We start from the raw sequence: 23,025 nt of genomic DNA on the forward strand, positions 1-23,025 counted from the left end.
CACATTAGCTGAAGTTGTGGCACAGAAATAAAATAAAACATGAACAGCAAGGAAAAAAGGGACCACCATTCTTACTTTGTATTTGCTGCAAATGCAACAAGTCACTAGAGCACAGTAAGAAGGCCAAGAAAACATTCTGTATATCCAAGACTCGTCAACATGGAACACTGACATCATACAAACAAAATGAACATTTTCTGCTGCTAAAAGAGAACAATGGCACTCTTTTCCCGATTGTTGGGAAAAAAAATTAAATAGATTTTCTCAAAATATTCTTAATCTTTGCACTTGCTATCACTTGTCAATACTGAATTCTAGGGTCAGATGTCACTTGATTTAACACAGAATTAATTATTTTTCAAATTATACCAATATTTCATCATATTCCACATAAGAACAGTAGCACAGAATTCCACACATTCTACTACCTGAGAAAGTCTTAGAATCGCTCTATTTCATCATCCAAAGAAACTCAAGGAAGTTTCCTCATTTCTAACCTTACACATATAATATGAAAAAGGTATTAAATGTGCCTTATTAAGTTGTATCTGAAATAAATAGGTTATTAAAGTTTTATTTTCCCTTCTGATTCTTACGAAAACATATTTTGACTTTATAATTTGGAAAAACAAACTGGAGCTGACTATTTGATCACTAAATCTCTTAATAACAAAAGCTTACATAACTCGTTTTTGAAAAAGGAAGGAGCAATATTTGGCATTATTCAGTGAAACAGAGGATGAAGCAGGGAGAAGCTGGGCTACTTTTAAATGCTTTTCTGAGACGAGAAGGGTAAAACAGTAGTTTAGGAAGAGAAGCAAACAAGAGAATGAGCTCCTAGAACCCAGACATCAGTCTCCTGTTTATTTCAGTCAGCCTTGGCCCTGGGATAACAGCAGCATAAGACATTGAGGGCTCCTACCTTAGGAGGAATGGCATCATTCTCATTCTTAAGAACAAATCTGCCCTCTCGATCATCTTTATTCCAATTCAATTGCACAACTAGGGGTTTTTCATCTATATCCAATCTTCTTTCTTCTTCAAAACATAAAATGAAAAAAAACTAAGCCATGGTTATTTAACGGCACTAAGCTAATACAACATTCTGATATACATTTAATTTTATAGACATAAAATACCTTATTACCTCAATACTTAGAAACTGAAATGTAATTCAAAATGGTAAGTGACAGTTTTAACAATTAATTCAATATTTTGTTGCTACTATACGTATACTACCATGGATGCAGTGCCAGACACTGACCAGGGACAATTTCCTCACAACATTTAGAATCTAATCCGGAAAATAAGCAAAATACACATGAACTAGGAAAAAAATACATACAAGGCTTTGTTATAAGCCTATTTCTGTAAATCAAATTACCTCATCTGCAATCGGAAAATAAGGAAACAATGTTAATATAACACAGAAGTTCCACTGATACATATGAGACTTTTCTTCTCTTACTAATGTTATATGCTATCAAGAGACAGCAAGGACCCACCATCATCACTCTTGGAAGTGATTATCGACTCTTCTTCCTGTCTCTGTACGTCTCACCCTTGTCTCTAAAACTCACCCTCCTCAACCCTCACATCCCCCTCCACCATGAAGCTACCATCCCCTTTTCTTTGCTACCATAAAGTGCTAAGTTCAGCGTATTACTACTTCCTTCCTTATTAGAAATCTAATGAGCCCCCTGGACACACGGATCAGAAACATGGCAGCCCACTGAGTGACTCCCTGAGAGCCCGACCACTTACTAGAAGCCTATGGTTGGCAAAGATTATCAGGTAACTGTATACAGGATGTGCCACAATGAGGGTAGCTAAGACAGGAGGCAGCTGAAGAATTAGGGTGGTAAAGGACGCAAGAGTTAACAGGACAAATTTAAAAGATAAATAGACTTATAGAGGCTTATAATAAAAACATATATAAACAGTAATATTATCAGAATACAAGAATAATAAATTCTAAATTATTTTATCAACTGAAAATATGAGAAATGAAAATCAGAGCAATAAATTAGAGATTGGATCAAGTCTGAAATTCCTGCTACAAACCAAAATTACCAAGTTGTTTTTGTTGCAAAATTTGTAAGAGTAAAATCTTTCATAGCATATTTTTTAGAGAACTAGTATTAAAAACAATTAAGTCTAAATCAAATTTCAAATGTACAAAAAAGTAAAACAAAACCAAGGGCGCGCTATCCTAAAGCAGCCGTGCCTACTTACTGAATGTAAAGATAGCCAGGTTCCTACCACAGCTTCGTACTTTAACATTTCTTCTGCCTCAGTCGTTCTCATACTTTTTTTTTAAAATGGCAGAATCCTTTTTCTTTTTCCAATTGGTTTCATAAAAGGAATCCTAACATACAAAAAGGTTAAGAGTGGAGTTTCCCTGGTGGTGGAAGCAGGGGTCGGGGTCCGGAATGCAGCCCGCTAGAACTGTGTGGTTCATAAACATGTGCTGAGGTGCCCAATGTGCTCACTGTGGAGCATTTTAAATTTTCAAAGGAAACAAGTTGCATCTGCCAGACGCTGCATGAACTGCTAGCTCCGGGCAGGCCCTAGTCTGCACGAGACTGTGCGTGGTCATCCCTTCTGCTGCTGTCACATCAATGTCAACTGGGTTTTCCACGGCGCTGTAAAAAACAACAGCCACTGCCCAAAAATCAATGTGGATAGGAAATGAGGGTGCTGCCTCCAGTCTGGGAGCTGGGCATGGCCCAAGAGGCACACACACCCAACGAGGGAGTAACTGTGATTAAGAATGCAATGAAAATTTTAGTTTTCCTTTCATTTTATCATACTATTTTTTCAAACATTCAAGTTGTTAGAACATAAATACTAACTTGTCTGAATCTAACTACTCAATAAAAAGAACTGCTAGGTACTTCCTTTGGCCTAGGGGTGCCATTAAAAAAATCACTGACACACTAAGGGCTCTGTGACCTGCACACCAGGGCTTTCCTCACATCTGAGGCACAGGTGGAACCACTGCTCTGAGCATGAAGGTGTGCAAGGATACAGCCAGACTGTCCTAGCTCCTCACCTCGGAGGGAGGGTGGGAAGGGAAGCGAACCTTACTGTGTTTTTAATCCCCTTACAAGTAATATATATATTTTACTTTTTAATTAAAAACAAATCTACTAAAGAAAATTTAAAGGTTCTTTTAAAAAATCAAAATTACTCTACTTTTAGATCTCAAATTCCAATATTACAGATTATTCCAAAGATTTCACTTGGTGGTATTCAAATGACCAAAAAGTGTAGAGAGAAAAAGGGCTGGCACTGAAAGAGATTTTCTTCCTCTTTGTAACCTATTTACAAAGATTCTGAGGTAAAGAAAAAAACTCAACCTCAGAAGAACCATTTCAAAACTGAGGCTGTCCTCTCTTGTCAAATTCAGTTTGGGTATTTTTATGTAGGCGATACCCTCATAACCTTAAAAGGGTAATAAACAAATATGGCCTATTTTATATACTACTGGGGAAAAAAGCGTTTGGTCATACCAGAATTCCACACATTACAAAAACTTTATCCCAATTTCAAACGTACAAATAAAGCTGTATTTTTGAAATCAAGAAAAATAAATTATGTTCAAAAAGGATTTGTGGATGGAATTAACACGTATTCAACTGGGTCTGTGCTATACATAATCCTTTATTTGCTGTAGTAATTGGAATTTGTATTTTTTTTTTTTACAGGTGACTCAACATTTCCAAAGCACTCATAAAAAATTTTATAAATTTCTACATTGCTAACGAGTCCAATTTAAACTGCCATTTGATATAGATACATAGGATTATTTTCAGAAATTTCAAATGTTAAAACAAGAAGAAATTACTAACTACATAAGTTTCTTCAAGATGTCCTATTTCCAAAGAATAATGAAAATATAATGTTTTACATTACAAAAATATTACAGTAAGATTTATGATTCATACTCATATAATATTTAACCGGGTTACAATTAATTGTAGTATTATAATCTATACATAAGAGTTACATGAAATATTTCTCCAAAAGCAAGTAACATTATATCATCAATGTATGCGACACCCAGATCCGTTGGATAATTTTAATTACAAAATGTCATGCTTTGGAGAAATAATCATATGTAAAATTAATATATTTATTCTAACTTCCAACAAATGTATGTGCTAGGAACTTCCAAGAACATTTCCTAGACACACAAAAGTTTTGCTAACTTGTCAACAGCTCCCCCAGCCCCTACAGAAAAAGAAAGGGGAAATGAATAGTAAGGCAGTGCTGTGATTAAAATGCCCGCTGGACAAGTGACTGTTAGGGAAGCTACCTACTTACAAGATGAGGTCACACCTCTAGCAAACCCTGTCTGTATACACTGACCTCCACTGACATGCACTTCATAGAGCGAATACTTGGGAGATGACAACATTCGCATATCAGGGCGGAATTTCTCTGCTAGTGTTTCGATTACATCTTGAGTGGTGGCAGTACTAGAGACCCGAATACATTTTGTTGCAAAGTTTCCAGCAGCTTTATCTTGAAAATAAAATCTCATCACTCCATGGAACTCCAAATCCTAAAAGAAAACAAAATGATACATTTTTAGAAAAACAACATTCTAAAAAGATTCACTTTTTGTAACAATAAACGAAAAAGTCTACTCACCACTTATTAAAAATGTTTCATTACCATAAATGTCTGAGACAGAAACTAAGAGACATGGGATTTCAGACTTCAAATTTAATTATGTGACTTAGAACAAGTTCTTTATTTATTTATTTATTTTTTTGTGAGGAAGATCAGCCCTGAGCTTACATCCATGCCAATCCTCCTCTTTTTGCTGAGGAAGACTGGCCCTGAGCTAACATCTGTGCCCATCTTCCTCCACTTTATATGGGACGCCACCACAGCATGGCCTGACAAGCGGTGCATCGGTGCGTGCCCAGGATCCAAACCCGGGCAGCCAGCAGCAGAGCGCGCACACTTAACCGCTATGCCACGGGGCCGGCCCCAGGACAAGTTATTTACAATTTCTCTTCACCTTACTTGTCTCAGGTATCCGATATTGGCTGCAGAGCTGCTGATGTTAACAACAACTAACATTTATTGAGTCCTCAGCAAGTGCCAGGCACACCTTGACATGCATTATTTTTACGTCTTCACAACAACCCAGTTAAGTATATACTATTATTAAACACTATTTTCAAGATTTGGTCATTAAAACTCGCAAAGTTTGAGTTTCTTGCTAAGGCAGTTATATGGCAAATGCACAATTAAAACCCAGATCCACTGAAATCCCAAGTCCATGCCTCTCTGTCCCTGAGGCTCCGTTCAGTCCTGAGGTTACAAAACCCAAATGAAGAGACTATGCTAAAAGCAAGAGAGATATGTTAGCCCCAACCCTACCATCAATGTGATAAACAGAAACACTTGACTTTTGCAGAATATAATTGTAACTAATCTTCAATATGAACTACTTGCCCAAAATCAATGAATACAATTTAGATTTTTCTCAAAACCTATTTCTAAAGAAAAATACAATGGAATTCCAACCAAAGGAATACTACTTTAAGGCAGGCTGAAGCCCATGCAACTGTGAGATGCTCTTTCCCATTATTTCCTTTTTTTTTTTCTTTTGAATCAATTAAAATACAGTTTAAAACTCACGTGAGTTTTCAGTACCCTGCTGTAACCATAAGACTCAGCGGTTTGTATCCCACAGGTTGAGAACCACGGTATCTGAGAGAATTTGTTTTTTGTTAGCTGGGTTACACTTTATCTGGAGATGTGATGGGGTGAGGTCCAGAGTTCCTGTGCACCCCATTACGTCATTGAACACAGAAAGAAGCACAGCTCCCAAAATTCCAAGGAAGCTTTCTAACTCCTAGGTCACCCGCCTCTAGCACTATCAAAGATTCAGTTTCTCAACTGGAGTCATCCTCGATTCTTCTCTTTCTCTCTTCCTCCACACCTAATGGATGTGGAAGATGGCAGTTCCACCTTCAAAATATACCCAGAATCCATCCAAAATCTTGTTAACACTAAGTCAGATCATGCCACTTCTTTGCTTTACTCTTTGTGACGGCTTTCTATTCTCTCAGATGCCAAATCTTTGCACACTGCTCAAAGCCCATCCCAGTTAAGCTTTTCTCTGCCTTCCCCCAATCCAGTAGCCCACTCTTCACTGATAATTATGACCTAATAGTGTGTATCTGAAAAAAAGTAGGGAAAAATAGGATATCAGAATGGGGCTAACTGTATAAACCACGTGAAAATTAAACCAGAAAACAAGACAATAAGGCACAGTTCTAGCCCCAAAACTCTACTATGCTTGCCCAGACTCTTTCCGACCACTACGCAGCAGGCCCTTCCTATTCCCCACTGCCCCAGAGAAAAATACAGGATGAGTGAGCATGTATGTTAGAAAAACACCACTGACCCACAGATTCTGGGTTGAAGTGGGGCCGTGGTTATGGGGGTGAGATCTGAGAAAGCTTATGAGTTAGCAAAATGGGAGCTGTATTAGTAGGAGTCCTGCTCTGGTCTCTCAAAATTATATAAACTGCCTCTTTGTCCCGCATGGGTCAAATAGCAAAGAAAGTTAAATTGATATCCTTTCTAAATGTCTCCATCTCTATGTTAGTCTAGCAATCCTAAAAGCGTTATAAGTAACGATGCATGTGAAAGATGCTCCTAAACCATAAATCTGAATAAGTATTAGTTAATATTAGTAACAGGTGATGCTCACTAAGTGCCGACTCTGTGCCAAGCGCTGTGCTGAACACTTTCCATGCCCTATTTCCCCAGCTCTCTCTCCTCCACCCCATGTCTCCCCCTTCCACTCACCCATCCGTCTGGAATCATTCAAGTACCTCCACTTCAGGTTTTACCCTCCCTATCCACCACCTCCTCCAAGGGTCCTAAGACAACACTTTAGAAGACAAAAATTACCGTATGATTTAGTTACATAAACTTAAGTTTTTATTATCGGAGTCATACCTTTATTCCAGGATTCTGATACGTTCACCACTACCACCCTGAAATCATCTTTATATTACTGCTAACAGTCTCAAATATTAATGAGCAAAACTACCCTGGCTCTGCCAAAGGCTCACCCTTATAGAATAAGTTAAACCAAAACAGCAAATTAACCTCCACAGTACTCACTCATTTTGCTAAGAGTAGTTTTATATTATTTGTGATAAGAATGAAACAGCTAGATGTACTTAGAGATCCCAAAAGACATGAAAGCATCAGTTTCTCTGGGAACTGTCAACAAATAATTCCAAACTACCAGATATCAAAGAAATGGACACATCAGTGGCTCGGCAGAAATGCTCAATTTGGCAAGAACATGAAGGAAAGAATCAAGACTGAACTGATGAAGGCAAGCACGGAAAGGACGAGACTAACATCCTTAATCATCCTCATGAAAATCTCTTACATATAGATTACTACCCTTTATAGGAAACTGCAAATATAAAATCCCCATTATTAATGTGGTTCAGCTACTGATCTTACATAAAATGTTGAGATAAATTGAAAAAACAAAAGGAAATCCAAAGGTAAAGCATCTCCATCAAGCAACAGTACTCCTGCCTACAGAGAAGTGATACTATTTCTGTTGATGTTTTTAAAGAAACAATCCTCCAGGTTCTATCAAGCCTACATAAAGTAGCCTATAAACACTATCTTTGGTTTGATTTCATTTGCACTAAATTAGTGTTAATAAATAACTATTAATTCAGTTTGCCCCATTACTTTAACATCACCGAGGAATACCTGAGTATAGTTGTTACTAGAATATTCCCTTAATAAATTAATAGATTAGCATTCTGTTCAATTATTCAGCCTGTCGTTATGTTTGGCTGGTCTGAATAAGTTCACGAATTTTATCAAACGTGAAAACACTGACAAAATCAAGTTCCTGAACCTAAAAATTGGGTGTGTAATGACCAAACTAACAAACAATAATTATTAACAACTAACATATACTAAGAGCTACCACACACCAGATACTAAGAGTTCAGTATTTAATTCCCCAAACTAAGAGTTAGGTACTATTATCATCCCCACTGTAGGGGTGGGGGCTGTCCAAATAGGTTAAGTGCATCAGCTACAAGCACACAGCTTGCCAACAGCCAGGCTCCAGAAACTGGACTTTTGAATCACCATGCTCTGCTGCCTCTTCTTCAACAGTCACGTCATTGTATAAAGGGAGTTTGATACTAAGTGTTTTCTTTTCTTTACAACAGGTACAAAGAGAGTTCCAGAAGAAACAAATGGATGGATAAACGAGAAAGAAATCAGGCTCAGAGTGTCAGTGACTGGCCACCATCACCCACCTAGAAAGAACTGTCACTCAGGTACAGGTCTTCTTAAAGCTCGAGTGGGAATCAGAGGCGAGGCTCACACGCCACACAGTGCCTGATCAGTCTCATCGACTACTAGTCTACGAGCCTGTCCACCGCACGGCACAGCAGAAAATCCTGGGGGTGTGCAGCAGGACAGAAATAAGGCGGCATTTCAACCTAATAGCTGTATTTTTGACTAAGTCATTTAACATCTACGTGGGCTCGAATTCCCTCAATTATAAAATGAAACAGTGAGCTTGCTTTGAGGAGCAAACAAACTATATAAAGCAACTACCAATCCTGGCACACACCAGTGCTCAACAACCTCAAGTTTTGTCCCTTTCAGTCTCTCCCACTAGCTGCAGCTCTTTTAAGATGAGGAAACCTTTTTATTCACTGTTCTAGGTCCTCCCTCTGTCTCTAATGCTTCACACATAAAAATCAAAACAAATTTGAGCCAAATTTTCCAATAACAATATCTGATTCTTCCAGTTGTAACTGTCTGTTCTCAACTGATAAGAACTCTGGAAAACAAAACTACATTTGTAATAAATAGCCATGAATTCTTGATGACAAGGGTAATATTCTGATAATGTTGCAGCCAAGACAGGTACGATTTTACAAAGACAAATGTTTCCTTAAAAAAAAAAAAAGTCCTCCCTCCTCAGTGTTGGGTTATACAAATTACCCAAGAGAAAACAATTTTATTTTATTTTAAAATAAAAAACACTGTTGTAGGTCCTCCAACATCTAAATGAAGGGCCTACTTGCTAGCAGCGTATTTTCAGGAAGAAACTTCTGTCTGGAGCAAGCAGGACAGTAATCGCCTGTAACCACTACAGTCAGCACAGTCAGTGCACTACATGTTCATCGCAATAAGTGAATTCAGAGGGAAGGAAAAGACAATGTAACAATCACTTGTTTCCTTTCCTTAATGGTTATTTTTCCTGACAGGAAAACAAGTTTCTTTTTTTCCTAAAGGTATATATTTACCTTGATATAAACTCTTCCCTGAGAAATATCATCACTAATGATTATTACAACAGAAATGGAACACTACTTGGGGTGGAGTTAATGATAACTCTGAAACAAAATTATTTTAATGTCTATGAGAAAGAATACAATAAACCAAAAAGAAAAAAAAAATATAGAAGCTATATTATGAAATTACTAGAAAGCCAATACAAGGCACAAAGAAGTAAAGATGGAGATTTTCTTTTAAATATTTTATCAGTATCTCATTAATTAATAAAACTGATAATCAATTGACCTTCTTCTCCAAAGCAGTGGAAACTCATCACGGCAACCCCAAATCTCCTTTTGCTCAAGCTAATCAGAACCACTTATTCTAAAGCACAAATAGGTCAACCATGCTCCATTCACTTTTCTTCTCACCTGTTCAGCATTTATTTGAAATCCATTTCCTAGCCTGTAGCAAAACAATAATAACTTCAAACAGGTAATCACCATTCCATCTCCCCATGGAAGAAACAGCAGAAGACACAACGGACCACTTTATTACACACACACACAATTTATTTCTAATGCTGGTGCCTCCACAATATGCACAAAATGTTAAGAAAAAATACAGCTATGCCTTCAAAACACACACACACAGACCCAAACATACACGTACATATAAGTTACTAGTACATAAAACAATCAACTGGACAACAGCCATTTATTTGACTCACTTTGTTAAAAACAGTAATAACATCTGAGCACTATAACAGTTTAGATAGAGGATGGAAAAAATACTAGAATACAGGTTTTCGGCATCTTACTTGTATAAACACTATTTTCTAAATGCTAGTACTTCAAGTGTATTCTCTAAAATTATATGCATTTCATTACCTAAAACTTTTACAAGACAATTAATATTCCTGAAAGCTTAAAGGAAATAACAGTAAAATATCTTCACCAGGCTAACGCTTACCCTTCCCATGGCATTCAGTCACAACTCTTCCCTCCCTCTCCCCATTCCTACAAGTTGGGAGCTCCTATAAACCCTATGCTTTCTAATTACATCACCTTACAATCGTCTGACTTCTCAAACCTCAAGAGTTTTCTGTAAAAACTAAGTAAATGGGTTTGCTTTATACTGAACTACCTTTTCAAGTAAGTACAGTGGACAGATGAAGAGCTGCATGTCTTAACTTAGGAGTGCAGTCAAATTCCAGCTCTCCCACGATTTAGTTTAACTTTTCTGAGCCTGTGTCCTCCTTTGCAGAAAGGCGACAGAACTAGAGTGGACCTCCTCAGAGCACTGTTCTCTGTGGTGGGGACGTAAACTGGCATACAATCATCTGAGAGCCACTACTCTGACCCAGCAATCCTCATCCAGGAAAAGTTTACACTACACCTGCACATGTGTATTTGGTCTTTACTATAAAACGATTCCATTAAATATTTTTGTCTGAAAATAAAGGCATAATCTCTAACACATCACAATGCACACCTGTTCGATGTGAGCCAACTACTATACTTCTAACATCTTGATGCTAGTTCACCAAAGTTGAGAAAGACTCAATTCACTGAAAATGGGAAAAAGTCATCTTTCTGGTGAAGAGCAAAAGTTTTCTGGACTAAAAAACTGATATAAAACACACACACATATCCCACACACAGAGAACAGAAGCAGATCTCCCCTTTTATGAACTCTTAACAAAAACCCATCCTGTACCCAAACATCTAAACATTATAAATAAAACAATACAATTCTCTGCCAGAAAATACAGCCTGCTGTGAAAACCAATGAGCCAATATATTTTTTTAAATGCCTCAGTTATAACTGCCAACATTATCTACTTAACAATTGTCTCCCCACAGCAGCTAAACATTTGTGAGCCTAACTTATGTCAACTTTCAAGGCAAGTTAAATCAGTGCTTTGCTGCTAGACTCCAGAGGAATTATAAATCTATCCAACCCCTTAGTCAGCATTACACAGGGACTGAAAAGTGCAAGTTTTCCCCATAGTCTCTCAAAATGTTTTAATCTCCATATCTGAAAAATTACCACACATACATCTATTGGGGTTTCGAAAGATGATCAATTAAAGAATACATGAAACCCACATGACAAAAGAGCAATTACCATGTTCATGATTACAGATTATGTCTATATTTCTATTATAATCTTTAACTACTACATTTGTACAAATGTACAGATATACAAAAATAACCCTAAAAGCCACCTATCTAGGCCAGGGGTTATAACCGATTTTGCCACGGAGCCTTTGGAAGTCTGGTGAAGCCTATGAATCTGTTCTCAAAATAAAAATTTTAAATTCATAAAATATAATACAAAGGATTACAAAGGGAACTATTACATTAAAACACAATTATTAAAATTTTTTTAAACTTGTGATATAGTGATATAACTGCTTCTTTATTAACATACTAAATAAGATCAAGAGTTGGTTCACACAATTCTAATTTTGAAGTAGACATGAGTACAAACTCATAAGTGAAGAAATGCTGAATTTCAGCTAGCGCTTAGTAAAAATTTATTAACCGAAGATAAAGATGTAATTATTTTCTCATCCATGTTCAAAGCTCCCATGACACGAATCCACAGACCCCAATTTGAGAACCCCTAGAACAACTCCGCTGATGTGAACTCACCATCTAGCCAAGCAATGTATCCTTTCTTTGTACAGCTAAACAGCCAGAAAGGACTGCCTCACACGAAAGCAAAATTCATCTCCTATAGCTTTATCGATTGGGCCTAAATTCTACCCATTGGTATCAATCAGACCTCTATTCAAACCATGGTTTATGAATGATCATTTTCTTCCATTTATTAATGAAATGCAATACTAGAGTAGAATAGATTTCTACTAAGTACAATGCACTCTGGGTGAGGAAGCAGGGCAAGTACTGGCTCGTGAAATTTTAATTCCAGTTATTCCTGTGTATACCCTGGGCTACAAGATAAAATGTAATTCTTTTCTTACTGTGGGTCAACAGTTAAACCGGTTTAGATGGAGAAATGGGTTTCTCGACCTCAGCACTACAACAGTTTGGACTGGATAATTCTTTGTTGTGGAAGCTGTGCTGTGCAGTGTGGAAGGCCTGCAACATCGCCGGCCTCTACACACCGGATGCCAGTAGCACCCACGCAGCTGTGACAATCTGCATATGTTCTCCAGGGGACCAAACTGTCCCGGGGAGAACCATGGATTTAGAGCAAATGTGGTACCTCTTCAGAATGACATTTTAATTCTAGTTCCTCCAACTGTTCTCCTTCCTGCGACACAATTCCAAATCCACTTACTATCTTTTTGGTCACTTCTCTCTTGAACACATTTGTGCTCTATCCTCCTAGCCTGAAATAGTTTCCAGAACTGAACTCCAATGTGTCTGATCAGTTCCAAGTATACTGCTAATTCTAATATTATACCTGTAATTAATGCAATTTAAGATTACATTAGCTTTTTGGTGACCATCCAATTATTGTTGAGTCATATGCGGTTCCAATAAAATTAAAGTTCTTGAGTTATCTGCATGTCAGTCTACCAAATAATAACATTTCTCCAGCTTAGCAGTAATCGGTTAAACAACAGCCTTTGAGTACAATTAACAACTGGTTCCTAATTCACCTCATTGTACTTAGGTCCAGCCGTTAAACACAAGAATATGATGATGCAACACACACAAAATGACATCACCGTATCTCCTGAGCCGTGCTGGTGCCTATGAACAGGATTACACAGCTTCCCAACCCCCAGACAGAGCTTCCTTTTCAGTCTTACCACAATCACAGAGACTATGTTAATAGTCTTAAGTTCATCTTTTTACAGTGTCAGTATAAACAGTCAGGTCACACACTGCTTTTATAACTTTTACTGTGTAACAAACATCTTTATGAATATCCACCTTTTAAAAATTATATACTAAAATACAAAAAAATATAAATGTCTGCCTTCATAAAGCAAATAAACAAATATTAATAAATTTGACTACATAAAAATAAACTTTTATTTGGCAAAAAAAAGCACACAATAGGGGCCGGCCTGGTGGTGTAATGGCTAAGTTTGCGTGCTCCGCTTCGGCAGCCCAGGGTTCGCAGGTTCAGATCCTGGGTGCAGGCCTACACACCATTCATCAAGCCATGCTGAGGCAGCGTCCCACATACAAAAATAGAGGAAGACTGGCACAGATGTTAGCTCAGGGCCAATCTTCCTCACCAAAAAAACAAAAAAACAAAAGCATACAATAAGCAAAGTCCAAAGACAAGTGACACACTGGGGAAAAAACATTCCCAACTTACGTGACAGAAACAAACATAATCTCTCTAACATATAAAGAATTCCTAAAATTGGAGAAGAAAAAGACCAATAATCCATTAAAAGAAGGACAGAAAAAAATCTCACAGGAATTCACAAAGAGGTAAATATGAATCAAATATAAAAAAGGATGAACAACTTCACTAATGATAAAATAACTTCAAAAGAAGAGAAGAGTAAGATGCCATTTCTCAACAATCAAATTGGTAAGTTGACAACATATTCTATTTGTGGGGCTGGCAAAAAAAGGTACATACCCAAGGAGCAGAATTTGGCAATATTTGGCAAAAGATATACATTCTGACAAAGGATCCTACTGTGTGGATCTATCCCAAAGATACACTAGCTAAAATGTGAAGCTAATGCAAAAAGTTATTCATTATAGCACTGTTTATAACAGCAAAAGTTTGGAAATGATCCAGCAAGGGGCACTGGTTTAATAAACTCTGGTACATTCATATAATGGGATAAAATGCAACCATTTAAAAGCAATGAGGAGGCTCTTTACAGTGCGATATGTCATGGTGCACAAGATCTAGAGTTAAGTGAAAATAGCAAGGAGCACAACAGCGAACACAGTAAGCAGCTCTTACATGAAAGGGCAGGAAACACACACACACCTACTCGATCATATCCGCAAAAAGAAACCTGCCTTGACTGGATAAAACAAGATGTAATACAGATGGAAGCAAAGCCTTTCTAAATGCACTTTATTATATAGTTTCAACTTTGGAAGCATATCATTATTTTAAACAATAAAAATTAAATTTTAACAAAAAGTAATCACTAAAAATTTAAAACAGAAATTAATGTCTAACTATATAACAAGTTGGTCACATTACCACACAGAAAAAAGATTTTTTTCAAGTGACTTTAGAAAACAGTATTTTGACTTTACATTCCTAGTAGACTATTCTAAGGAAAACTATCTTGCAAGGAAATGCCAATCTTCATTCGGAACTCCTATTGTTAGTAGTAATATTGGTAATATTATGTATAATACAATAACTATATGACAGAATGAAGCAAACAAGTAATTGTGTCAATATAGTTACAAAACGAGATTTCCAATGTAAGAAAAAAAGGAGATTAAAAAAAAAATCAAAGAAATTAAGTAAAAACCCTGTAAGACCAAATCTGACTTGGAAACATCAGTAGAAACTCATGGATTTTTTTTCCCCACAAAAAATAAATATCTGCTACTTCTTTCCACTAAAAAAGCCTTGCAGCAAAAGACAAGCTGTAAACATAAGCAGCTCTAGCAGCTGAACCGTGCTCCCTAAACATTCTCCACTGAGAGGGGCCAGGGCTCCTTGGAGAAACAGCTCCATCAGGTGTAGGTCAGAAAACAGACAAGATGAGTTCAGGACATCTTCTTATGCCAGAAAATAAGGAAGTTCTCAAAAACTAACCAGCTCATTCAAAAGAACCCTCTGGCCAACCAAAAGGTGTACCTCGCCAAATCTGGGACACTTTGAACCACCAGCAAGAATAATGACTGCAAGAGACTGAAACACGGAGTACACAAAAATCCTCAAGTTCATAATGCTAAGAAAAAGGGAAGATAAAAAAGATGAAAAAAAAACGAGAAAGCCAAAAACAAAATCAAAATCACTACCACCACTGCAGGTAGCTAGAGCACCTACTCCTTAGAAGAAACATAAGCAATTACCATAAAAGAATTCAGAACTCATTCTGCTTTCCTATAGCTTAGATGAGGGAAATCTGTTTCTATTTTTTAAAGAATTCCAGCCAATAAATGCAAAAGAAATGACAGAAATAGAAAATCACCATTTCATAACCCCTACTTGACTTAGGCAAAGATCTGCAGCAGTAAAACCCAAGGAGAAAGGTGATAGGGAACTTTCCACTAGACGGTGCAGCCACTGTGCTCAGAGCATAACACCACTTGCACCCACAGCACTGCTTAGGAAGCATTCTTGTCAAACAGCTGGACCCAAATCCAATCAAGGTTTTAAAATTACAGAAACAACTCAAACACCACCACCACCCCTAGGGGAAAAAAAAGCCAAGACCAGAATGAGGACATTCTACAGAAAAATTAAGCAAGTTTTTCAGCAAGTCTAGACATGAAATAGAAAGGTGGGTGGGAGAGGGGCGAGAAGGCTCTAGACTAAAAGAGAAATAAGAGAACTATATGTATGGACCTTGTTTGGATCCTGATTCAAATAAATTAACTGTAAAAACACATTTTTGTGAGAGACAGGGAAATCTGAGTATGGGCTAGACACTAGATAATGATAAGGAAATAAAGTTAACTTTGTTGATAGGATTACTTCATTATGGTCAGATTTTTTTGAAATGCACACTGAAGTAGAGGAGAAATAACATGTTAGTTTTTAGGATTTGCTTTAAAATAGCCCAGCTAAAAACAACAACAAAAAATAACGAATTAAGAATGAAAAAGTTTTGAAAATTCTAAAGTCTAGGGGATGGATATAAGTGAGTCTCATCTATGTTTGATTCATATTTAATATGAAAATAAGTTATAATTACAAACTAAACATCATTAAATATTAAATAAACCTATTTTCATAAAAATACAAATGGCTCTAGAAAAAAATTCAAAGAATTTGATTCCATAAATAGATAACGAATTAGCATCACAGGCCAAACATTTCTTGCTCACACTGAGCAGGCAGCAAAGTGTGTGGTAGAAAGTGAGAAAGTCAAGCAGAGCCTTGGAAATGGCCTTAAAATTCCAGGACTTTCACTAAATACTCATCTGGCTCTGGGCAAGACACTTGAGTTGTCTGGTTTCCTGTCTACAAATGGAAAGGCTGCTATCTGTCTCACAGGGTCTGTGGTTACTATGTTATTTATGGTATATAAAAGCACCTGCCACATATAAATGTCACTTCCCATCTGCAAATTCTCAAAATTAGTTTGAAAGGCATGTAATCATATCTCTAGCAAAGCAAAATACAAAAGCAAAAAATAATTAAGCATGTAAGTCTGTATGTACGCATGTGAAAAATGAAAAATATGAAGCCTTGTAGAAAAAATAAAATGGCACTTTACAACATTTATAATTCTATTTTTAAAATACACTGTCCAAAAGTTCAAATCATTTCCAATGATCTAACTCACTGTAACCAAATCAACATATGTATAATTTAGAAATGCCTTCTTGTCAAAGAAAATAACCATGTTCCTGAACTCGGCCTCAATATTACAACATCCAAAAGAAAATCCAAGATAAAATGAGAAAACTCATTTTTATAATCTGCTTCTTAAATCTGCACTGAGATTCTTCAAGTATGTGAAATACCAAAAAGACGTTTCTACATTTGAACAAGGGTAACGCACCATACAAATTATATACACAAATTGGTAGACCATCATTTATTGTATTTACAGTAACATTCACATCAAAGTAAACACTCAAACTATGGAGACTGATTCAAAGAAGCTTCCTACAACCAAAATGCTTCCATCTATATCTTTTTAGTATACTAAAAGTTGAATTCACAGTACTCAACCTATTCCGATTAAAAAAAAAAATCAAGCAACTTGTCTAGTTTAAAAATATCTTCACATCTCTATTGCGGTACTGCATTAGCCTACAAGAACATTTTAAAACACAGGCAGTTTTCTGAGTCCTCTCATATCTTAAGGCCTTTCACATCTCACACAAGACACTTGAGATGGGGTTGGGACAGAGATGGAAAGAACAAATTAGAAACAAAATAATTTGGGGATAGAAAGTGCAATAGGAGTGATATAAATATTATTGCCTTATGGTTGGGATTTCACAAACTAAACAAAACACTTCATTTAGGTTCAAGTATTCGACATTCTCTCCCTTGGTACCACAAGCGATCTTGAACTGCATATTTGGTGCCAACCAGTACCTCCTGACTATACTTCCTGTTTCAGTCTTTGCACGATCAAATGACCACAGCAGATTGGAATGTCACTTGGTACCAGGCAAGAGAAAAACAAAAAGGTAAGCTGCATAAATCAGCATAGGCACTTGGGAAAGCAGTCACATTGTTTCGGAGGATTTTTAACAGCACTAATTTCTAAAAGGAATATAGAATCTCTATGTAGGGGCAAAGTGATACTGATAAGAATAGCTCACTATTCAATTGAGAAGTTTTCTGAATATAACTGCAAAAGAGAATTATCATGAAAAGAAGCAATCACTGAAGTAGATTCTCATTTAATGTTATTGAAACATTCTGCTCACTAGAATAACACTTTCAACTCCTGTTCAAGAATCTTCCATACTGTTAAATAAATATCCCAAGCTAAAACATACATATATAGGCTAAAAAAAAGTACACTCTGGAATAAATTCTTTAGATAATTAGTGGAATACATCACAGACATGAAGTCAAAGACAAAGATACAGAAATATGATAAGAAGTGTTAGGTTCTGTGAAATGAAAACCTCAAAATCACTGATTCTATTTTGATATATAAAGTTATACTATTCATGAAATCTCATTTAAGGATACTTCTGAAGAAGATATTACCATTCTAGATATAACTACACACAAAATAAGAAAAAACACATAAGAATTTTTTTTTCAGTTTAAGATACAGAATGCAGAGTCAACGTAAAACACACAATACTAAATGTAAACATGTTGTTGGAAACCTCTCCTCCCCCCAAATAACATCAACTGATACAAGGTTAAGCAGATAGATCTAAATTTCCGTCCTGAGATGAACAAGGAAGATGTTCTGCTAGAACAAACAAAACAAAACAAGGGAAAGAAAGAAAAACAAAACACAAATAATACTGATGATGATACAAGACCAAGGGCAAGAGCATCTAACATATCTGGGTATCCATCCTAAAAACGTTCATTAGTACAGAAGGAAAGTGCCTACCTTGACCCAAACATTGTGCTAAGTGCTTTTTAGGCTATCTACTTCAATTCCAAAAACAACCCTATGACATAGGTACTATTACTTCCTGTCTGACACTGAGGAACAGGGCCTAAAAAAGATCAAGTCACTTGGCCATGATCACACAGCTAATACCAGTGGCCAGAATTCTTACTCAGGCAAGTCTGAAACAAGAGGCCATACTTTTAACCACTTATCCTGTTGTATAAAATAAGACTGGAACACACCCAGTTCCCGCAATATGGTAGACTAAACAATCAGTAACCATTCTACTATATGATAGATAACACAAAATAAACATTCTCTTAAATCCACTACTGAGTTTATAAAAAGGAAATAGAACTCCGAGAGGGAAGGCCAGAAAAACAAGTGTATGGGACAGACTCCTCAATAACTGGCACTGAGACACTAAGCTACTTCGGGAGGAGCGGGGTGCTACCAGATTGCAAAGAAATTCTAGTTGGACTAAATAGCTAAAAGTAAAAAGTCAAACTGGGGGCCAGCCCGGTGGTATAGTGGTTAAGTTCGTGCACTCTGCTTTGGCGACCTGGGGTTCGCAGGTTCAGATCCCGGGCGCAGACCTATGCACTGCTCATCAAGCCATGGCGTGGCAGCATCCCACATATAAAATAGAAGAAGACTGGGCCGGCCCCGTGGCTTGGTGGTTAAGTGCACGCGCTCTGATGCTGGTGGCCCGGGTTCGGATCCCGGGCGCGCACCGAGGCACCACTTCTCCGTCCATCCTGAGGCCGAGTCCCACATACAGCAACTAGAAGGATGTGCAGCTATGACATACAACTATCTACTGGGGCTTTGGGGGGAAAAAATAAATAAATAAAATCTTAAAAAAAAAAAAAATAGAAGAAGACTGGCACAGATGTTAGCTCAGCGACAATCCTCCTCAAGCAAAAAGAGGAAGACTCGCAACAGATGTTAGCTCAGGGCCAATCTTCCTCACACACACACAAAAAAAGCCAAACTGTAAAACTCTCAGGATAAAACATGGAACATATTCATCAAACAAAAGAGAAAAAGGTATGAAACTTTAAGGAAAAGAATGATGAACCCAACCGTATTTCAAAAGTTTTAAAATGTATGTGACAAGACACTGTAAAAAGTGAAAAAATAAAGAATCCCTACAAATCAACTAGAGAAAGACTAGCCCATTGGAAAAAATATGGACAAAACATAAACAGGCAATTCAGAAGAGAAAACCAGAATGATCATAAACATAAGAAAACATGTGGGCCGGCCCCGTGGCTTAGCGGTTAAGCGCGCACGCTCCGCTACTGGCGGCCCGGGTTCGGATCCCTGGCGCGCACTGACGCACTGCTTCTCCGGCCATGCTGAGGCTGCGTCCCACATACAGCAACTAGAAGGATGTGCAGCTATGACATACAACTATCTACTGGGGCTTTGGGGAAAAAAAAAGGAGGAGGATTGGCAGTGGATGTTGGCTCAGAGCCAGTCTTCCTCAGCAAAAAGAGGAGGATTAGCACGGATGTTAGCTCAGGGCTGATCCTCCTCACAAAAAGAAAAAAAAAAGAAAACATGTTACTCACTGAAATCAGGGTAATATAAATACTAATTATTTCACATATTCCAGCTTATAAAAAACAACATCTGAATATATTGAGGATGTGGAATATTCTGAAGTTTGGAATGTAAATTGGTATAACCATCTCAAAGACTGATTTTGCAGAACCTGGTAAATTATAATCTGTGCATGGCCTATGACCAAGAAACTACAATTGTATGAGTCCATCCCCCAAATTTTCATTAGTACAGAAGGAAACATGGACGAGGGTGCTCATTAAATCCACATTTGTAAAAGTGGAAAAATATGAACAACCTCATCATTGGTAGATAGGATGAGAGATAAATCAACTGTGGTTCATTTGGACAATGGAATACTATAGAACAGTTAAAATAAGTAAACTACTATTATCTGCCAACTTCAAGTTAGTAGTTACCTCTGGAGAGGCAGAAAAAGAGAAGGAAAGGCAGAGAAGCCCTTCAGCTAGGTCTGTAACTATTAATTCCTTCAACTTTCTGGGCCTCATTCAACTGAAAGAAAGGTAGATGATAATAATACATCCCTTGCTGATCTGGGAACTAAACGAAATAACAGACTTGGTGTAGTACCGAAATCACTGCTAGGCATGCAATATGTCATCAGAGAGATGTGACCATGATAGTTATGAAGTAACTCCAGGAGGCGTTCAAAACTTGCTGCCCAGGGAGGAGCTCAGGTTTCCCAAGGTGCTCCTCCCACAACAAAAGGACTGTCCAAGGACGCAGGCTATAGGAGAACCATGAGTTTACCAGCAACTAGTCAGAGTTCTTTAGGACAAAGGTTCTGTACGTTTTCCCAGCACTAATTCTCAAGGAAATGGAAAGGAAGGAAAAGGAGAGAATAGCCCACAAGGGAGGAAAAAACAGAAACCAACACCACAGGTCAGATTTCCAAAGCTGGGACATAAATCAGTTCAAAGACAAAGCTCACTTCACAGGAATGTTTTTGAATTGTATTAAAAATTTAAACATTCAGTAATATGGGAATAACGATCTATAATAAATATTTTAAAAAGAAATGAAAACTATAATTTAGTAGCCAAAGAAGACTCAAAAAAGACATTAAGCCTAGGGGATAGAATATTTTTTATTTCCAGTTAAATCATCATCGGGGCCGACCCCGTGGTTTAGCGGTTAAGCGCGCACACTCCGCTACTGGCGGCCCAGGGGTTCGGATCCCGGGAGTGCACTGATGCACCGCTTGTCCGGCCATGCTGGGGCAGCATCCCACGTGCAGCAACTAGAAGGATGGGCAACTATCACATACAACTGTCTACTGGGACTTTGGGGAGAAAAGGGAAAAAAAAAAGGAGGATTGGCAATACAGTTAGCTTAGGGCCGGTCTTCCTCAGCAAAAAGAGGAGGATTGGCATGGATGTTAGCTCAGGGCTGATCTTCCTCACATAAAAAAACATCATTATCATCATCATCATCATCATCATCATCATCATCATCTCCCTCCCTCCTCCTCTCCCTAACTCTAGGCAATGGGAAAAAAATAATGAACAAAATACTCTCTGTTCTCATAAAACTTATAATCCAGCAGGAAGAGACACACAGTAATGACAGATGATGATACACAAGAACAATTAAGTAGAGCAGAGGGACCAGGTCACTGTGGGACATGGGTGGGAGGGAATACTTGAACAAAGCCCTAACTAGGGAAAGAGCATTCCAAGCAGGGGAACAAGTGCAAAGACCCCAAGGCCCGGTTGGCATGTCTGAGAAGTAGCAAGACCACTGTGGCTAGAGCAGAACGAGAAGGGGGAAAAATGGCACTCGACTTTCTGGGACAAGGGCATCATATGGGGCTCTGCAGGCCAAAGTACGCTTCAAGTAATCTAAAGCCACTTCAGAGTTTGAGTAGAAAGTTACATTAACTTAAGGTTTAGAAGTGTACCTCTGTGTGGGAAAGAGACTGTAAGAGAGCAAAGGTAGATGATGGGAAAAAAACAAAAAGACTAGGTAAGAGGTAACTGGAACAGTCCAGGTGAGAGATGAGGAAAAGGCTAGACTAGGCCAGTAGTGAGAAGTGGAGATGTCGAGAAGTGGTTAGATAACGAAAATATTTTGAAGGTAGAGCTGCCAGATTTTGCTGATAGATTAAATATGAAGTCTGAGAGAAAGAAAGGAGTCAAGAATGATTGCAAGGTTGTGGGCATAAGCAACTGATAAAACTGAATTGCCAGAGGTTACTAAGACTGGGAAAACTGCAGGAGCCGTAGGTGTGAGTGGACTGGGGGAAATCAGAGTTCAGTGCCAGACATGTTAAGTTCAGGGCAACGACCAAACCTAGAGATATAAATGTGCGACATATCAGCAATTAAAAGATTTCACCTACGTGAGGGAGTAAATGTGAAGAAGAAAAGAGGCACAGGGGTCAAAAAACCCCAGGGTCTCCTCCCTGGAGAGGAGACCAGGAATCCTTCCCAGTCCTGGAAGCCACGCGGAGAAAGAGCTTCATGGAGGATGTGATCAACTGCTGTGATGTCAATATCATAAGGGTAAGAAACGATGACTGGATTTGGCAGCATGAAGGTCATTGGTGACTTGGACAAGAAGTTATGAGTTGGGCCCCCTTAGGGTAAAAAGTAATGAAAAAGTTCTAAAATTTAACTTTCATCTTTAAAATTAAACAAACTGATAGCAGAGTATAGCCATGTTTCACTGTTTTCTTCTTTTACAGGTGAGAAGTTCACATCAACTAAATAACCAAATTGGCAAAATAATCATATAAAAGTTGATTGTCTTAACAATGCAAAATCAGTTGGCAGACTATGTTAAAACAGTATTTGGTTTATACTAACTCAGAGTTCTAATTATGACTTTTATAAGTAATTCCCCTGAAAATGCCACTTAACCAGCCATCCAAAGATTCTACCTCTTCCCCAAATCACATAGAAGGTTCTAAAAGATACATCAGAACACAAAAC

The 23,025-nt window shown here is 37.7% G+C and overlaps 1 protein-coding gene across 9 annotated transcripts in view; it reads right to left on the bottom strand.

The window, feature by feature from the left end:
* AFDN (afadin, adherens junction formation factor) overlaps positions 1-23,025 on the bottom strand; it is a 141,558-nt gene that overhangs the window by 103,829 nt on the left and 14,704 nt on the right. For 4 of the 9 annotated variants that reach the window (XM_087425015.1, XM_087425013.1, XM_087425018.1 and 1 more), the window contains exons 2-3: positions 4,375-4,570; positions 923-1,035 (exon numbers count right to left, since the gene is read on the bottom strand). In XM_087425015.1, the coding sequence (XP_087281141.1) occupies positions 923-1,035; positions 4,375-4,570 (309 nt within the window). Of the gene's footprint in view, positions 1-922; positions 1,064-2,235; positions 2,832-4,374; positions 4,571-23,025 lie in introns of those variants that run through there. The other 5 variants (XM_087425012.1, XM_087425010.1, XM_087425017.1 and 2 more) reach the window with 2 other exon arrangements.

This window comes from Ceratotherium simum, chromosome 38 (assembly GCF_057802395.1).
Source record: "Ceratotherium simum simum isolate JZ-2026a chromosome 38, ASM5780239v1, whole genome shotgun sequence".
Classification (NCBI taxonomy): Eukaryota; Metazoa; Chordata; class Mammalia; order Perissodactyla; family Rhinocerotidae; genus Ceratotherium; species Ceratotherium simum.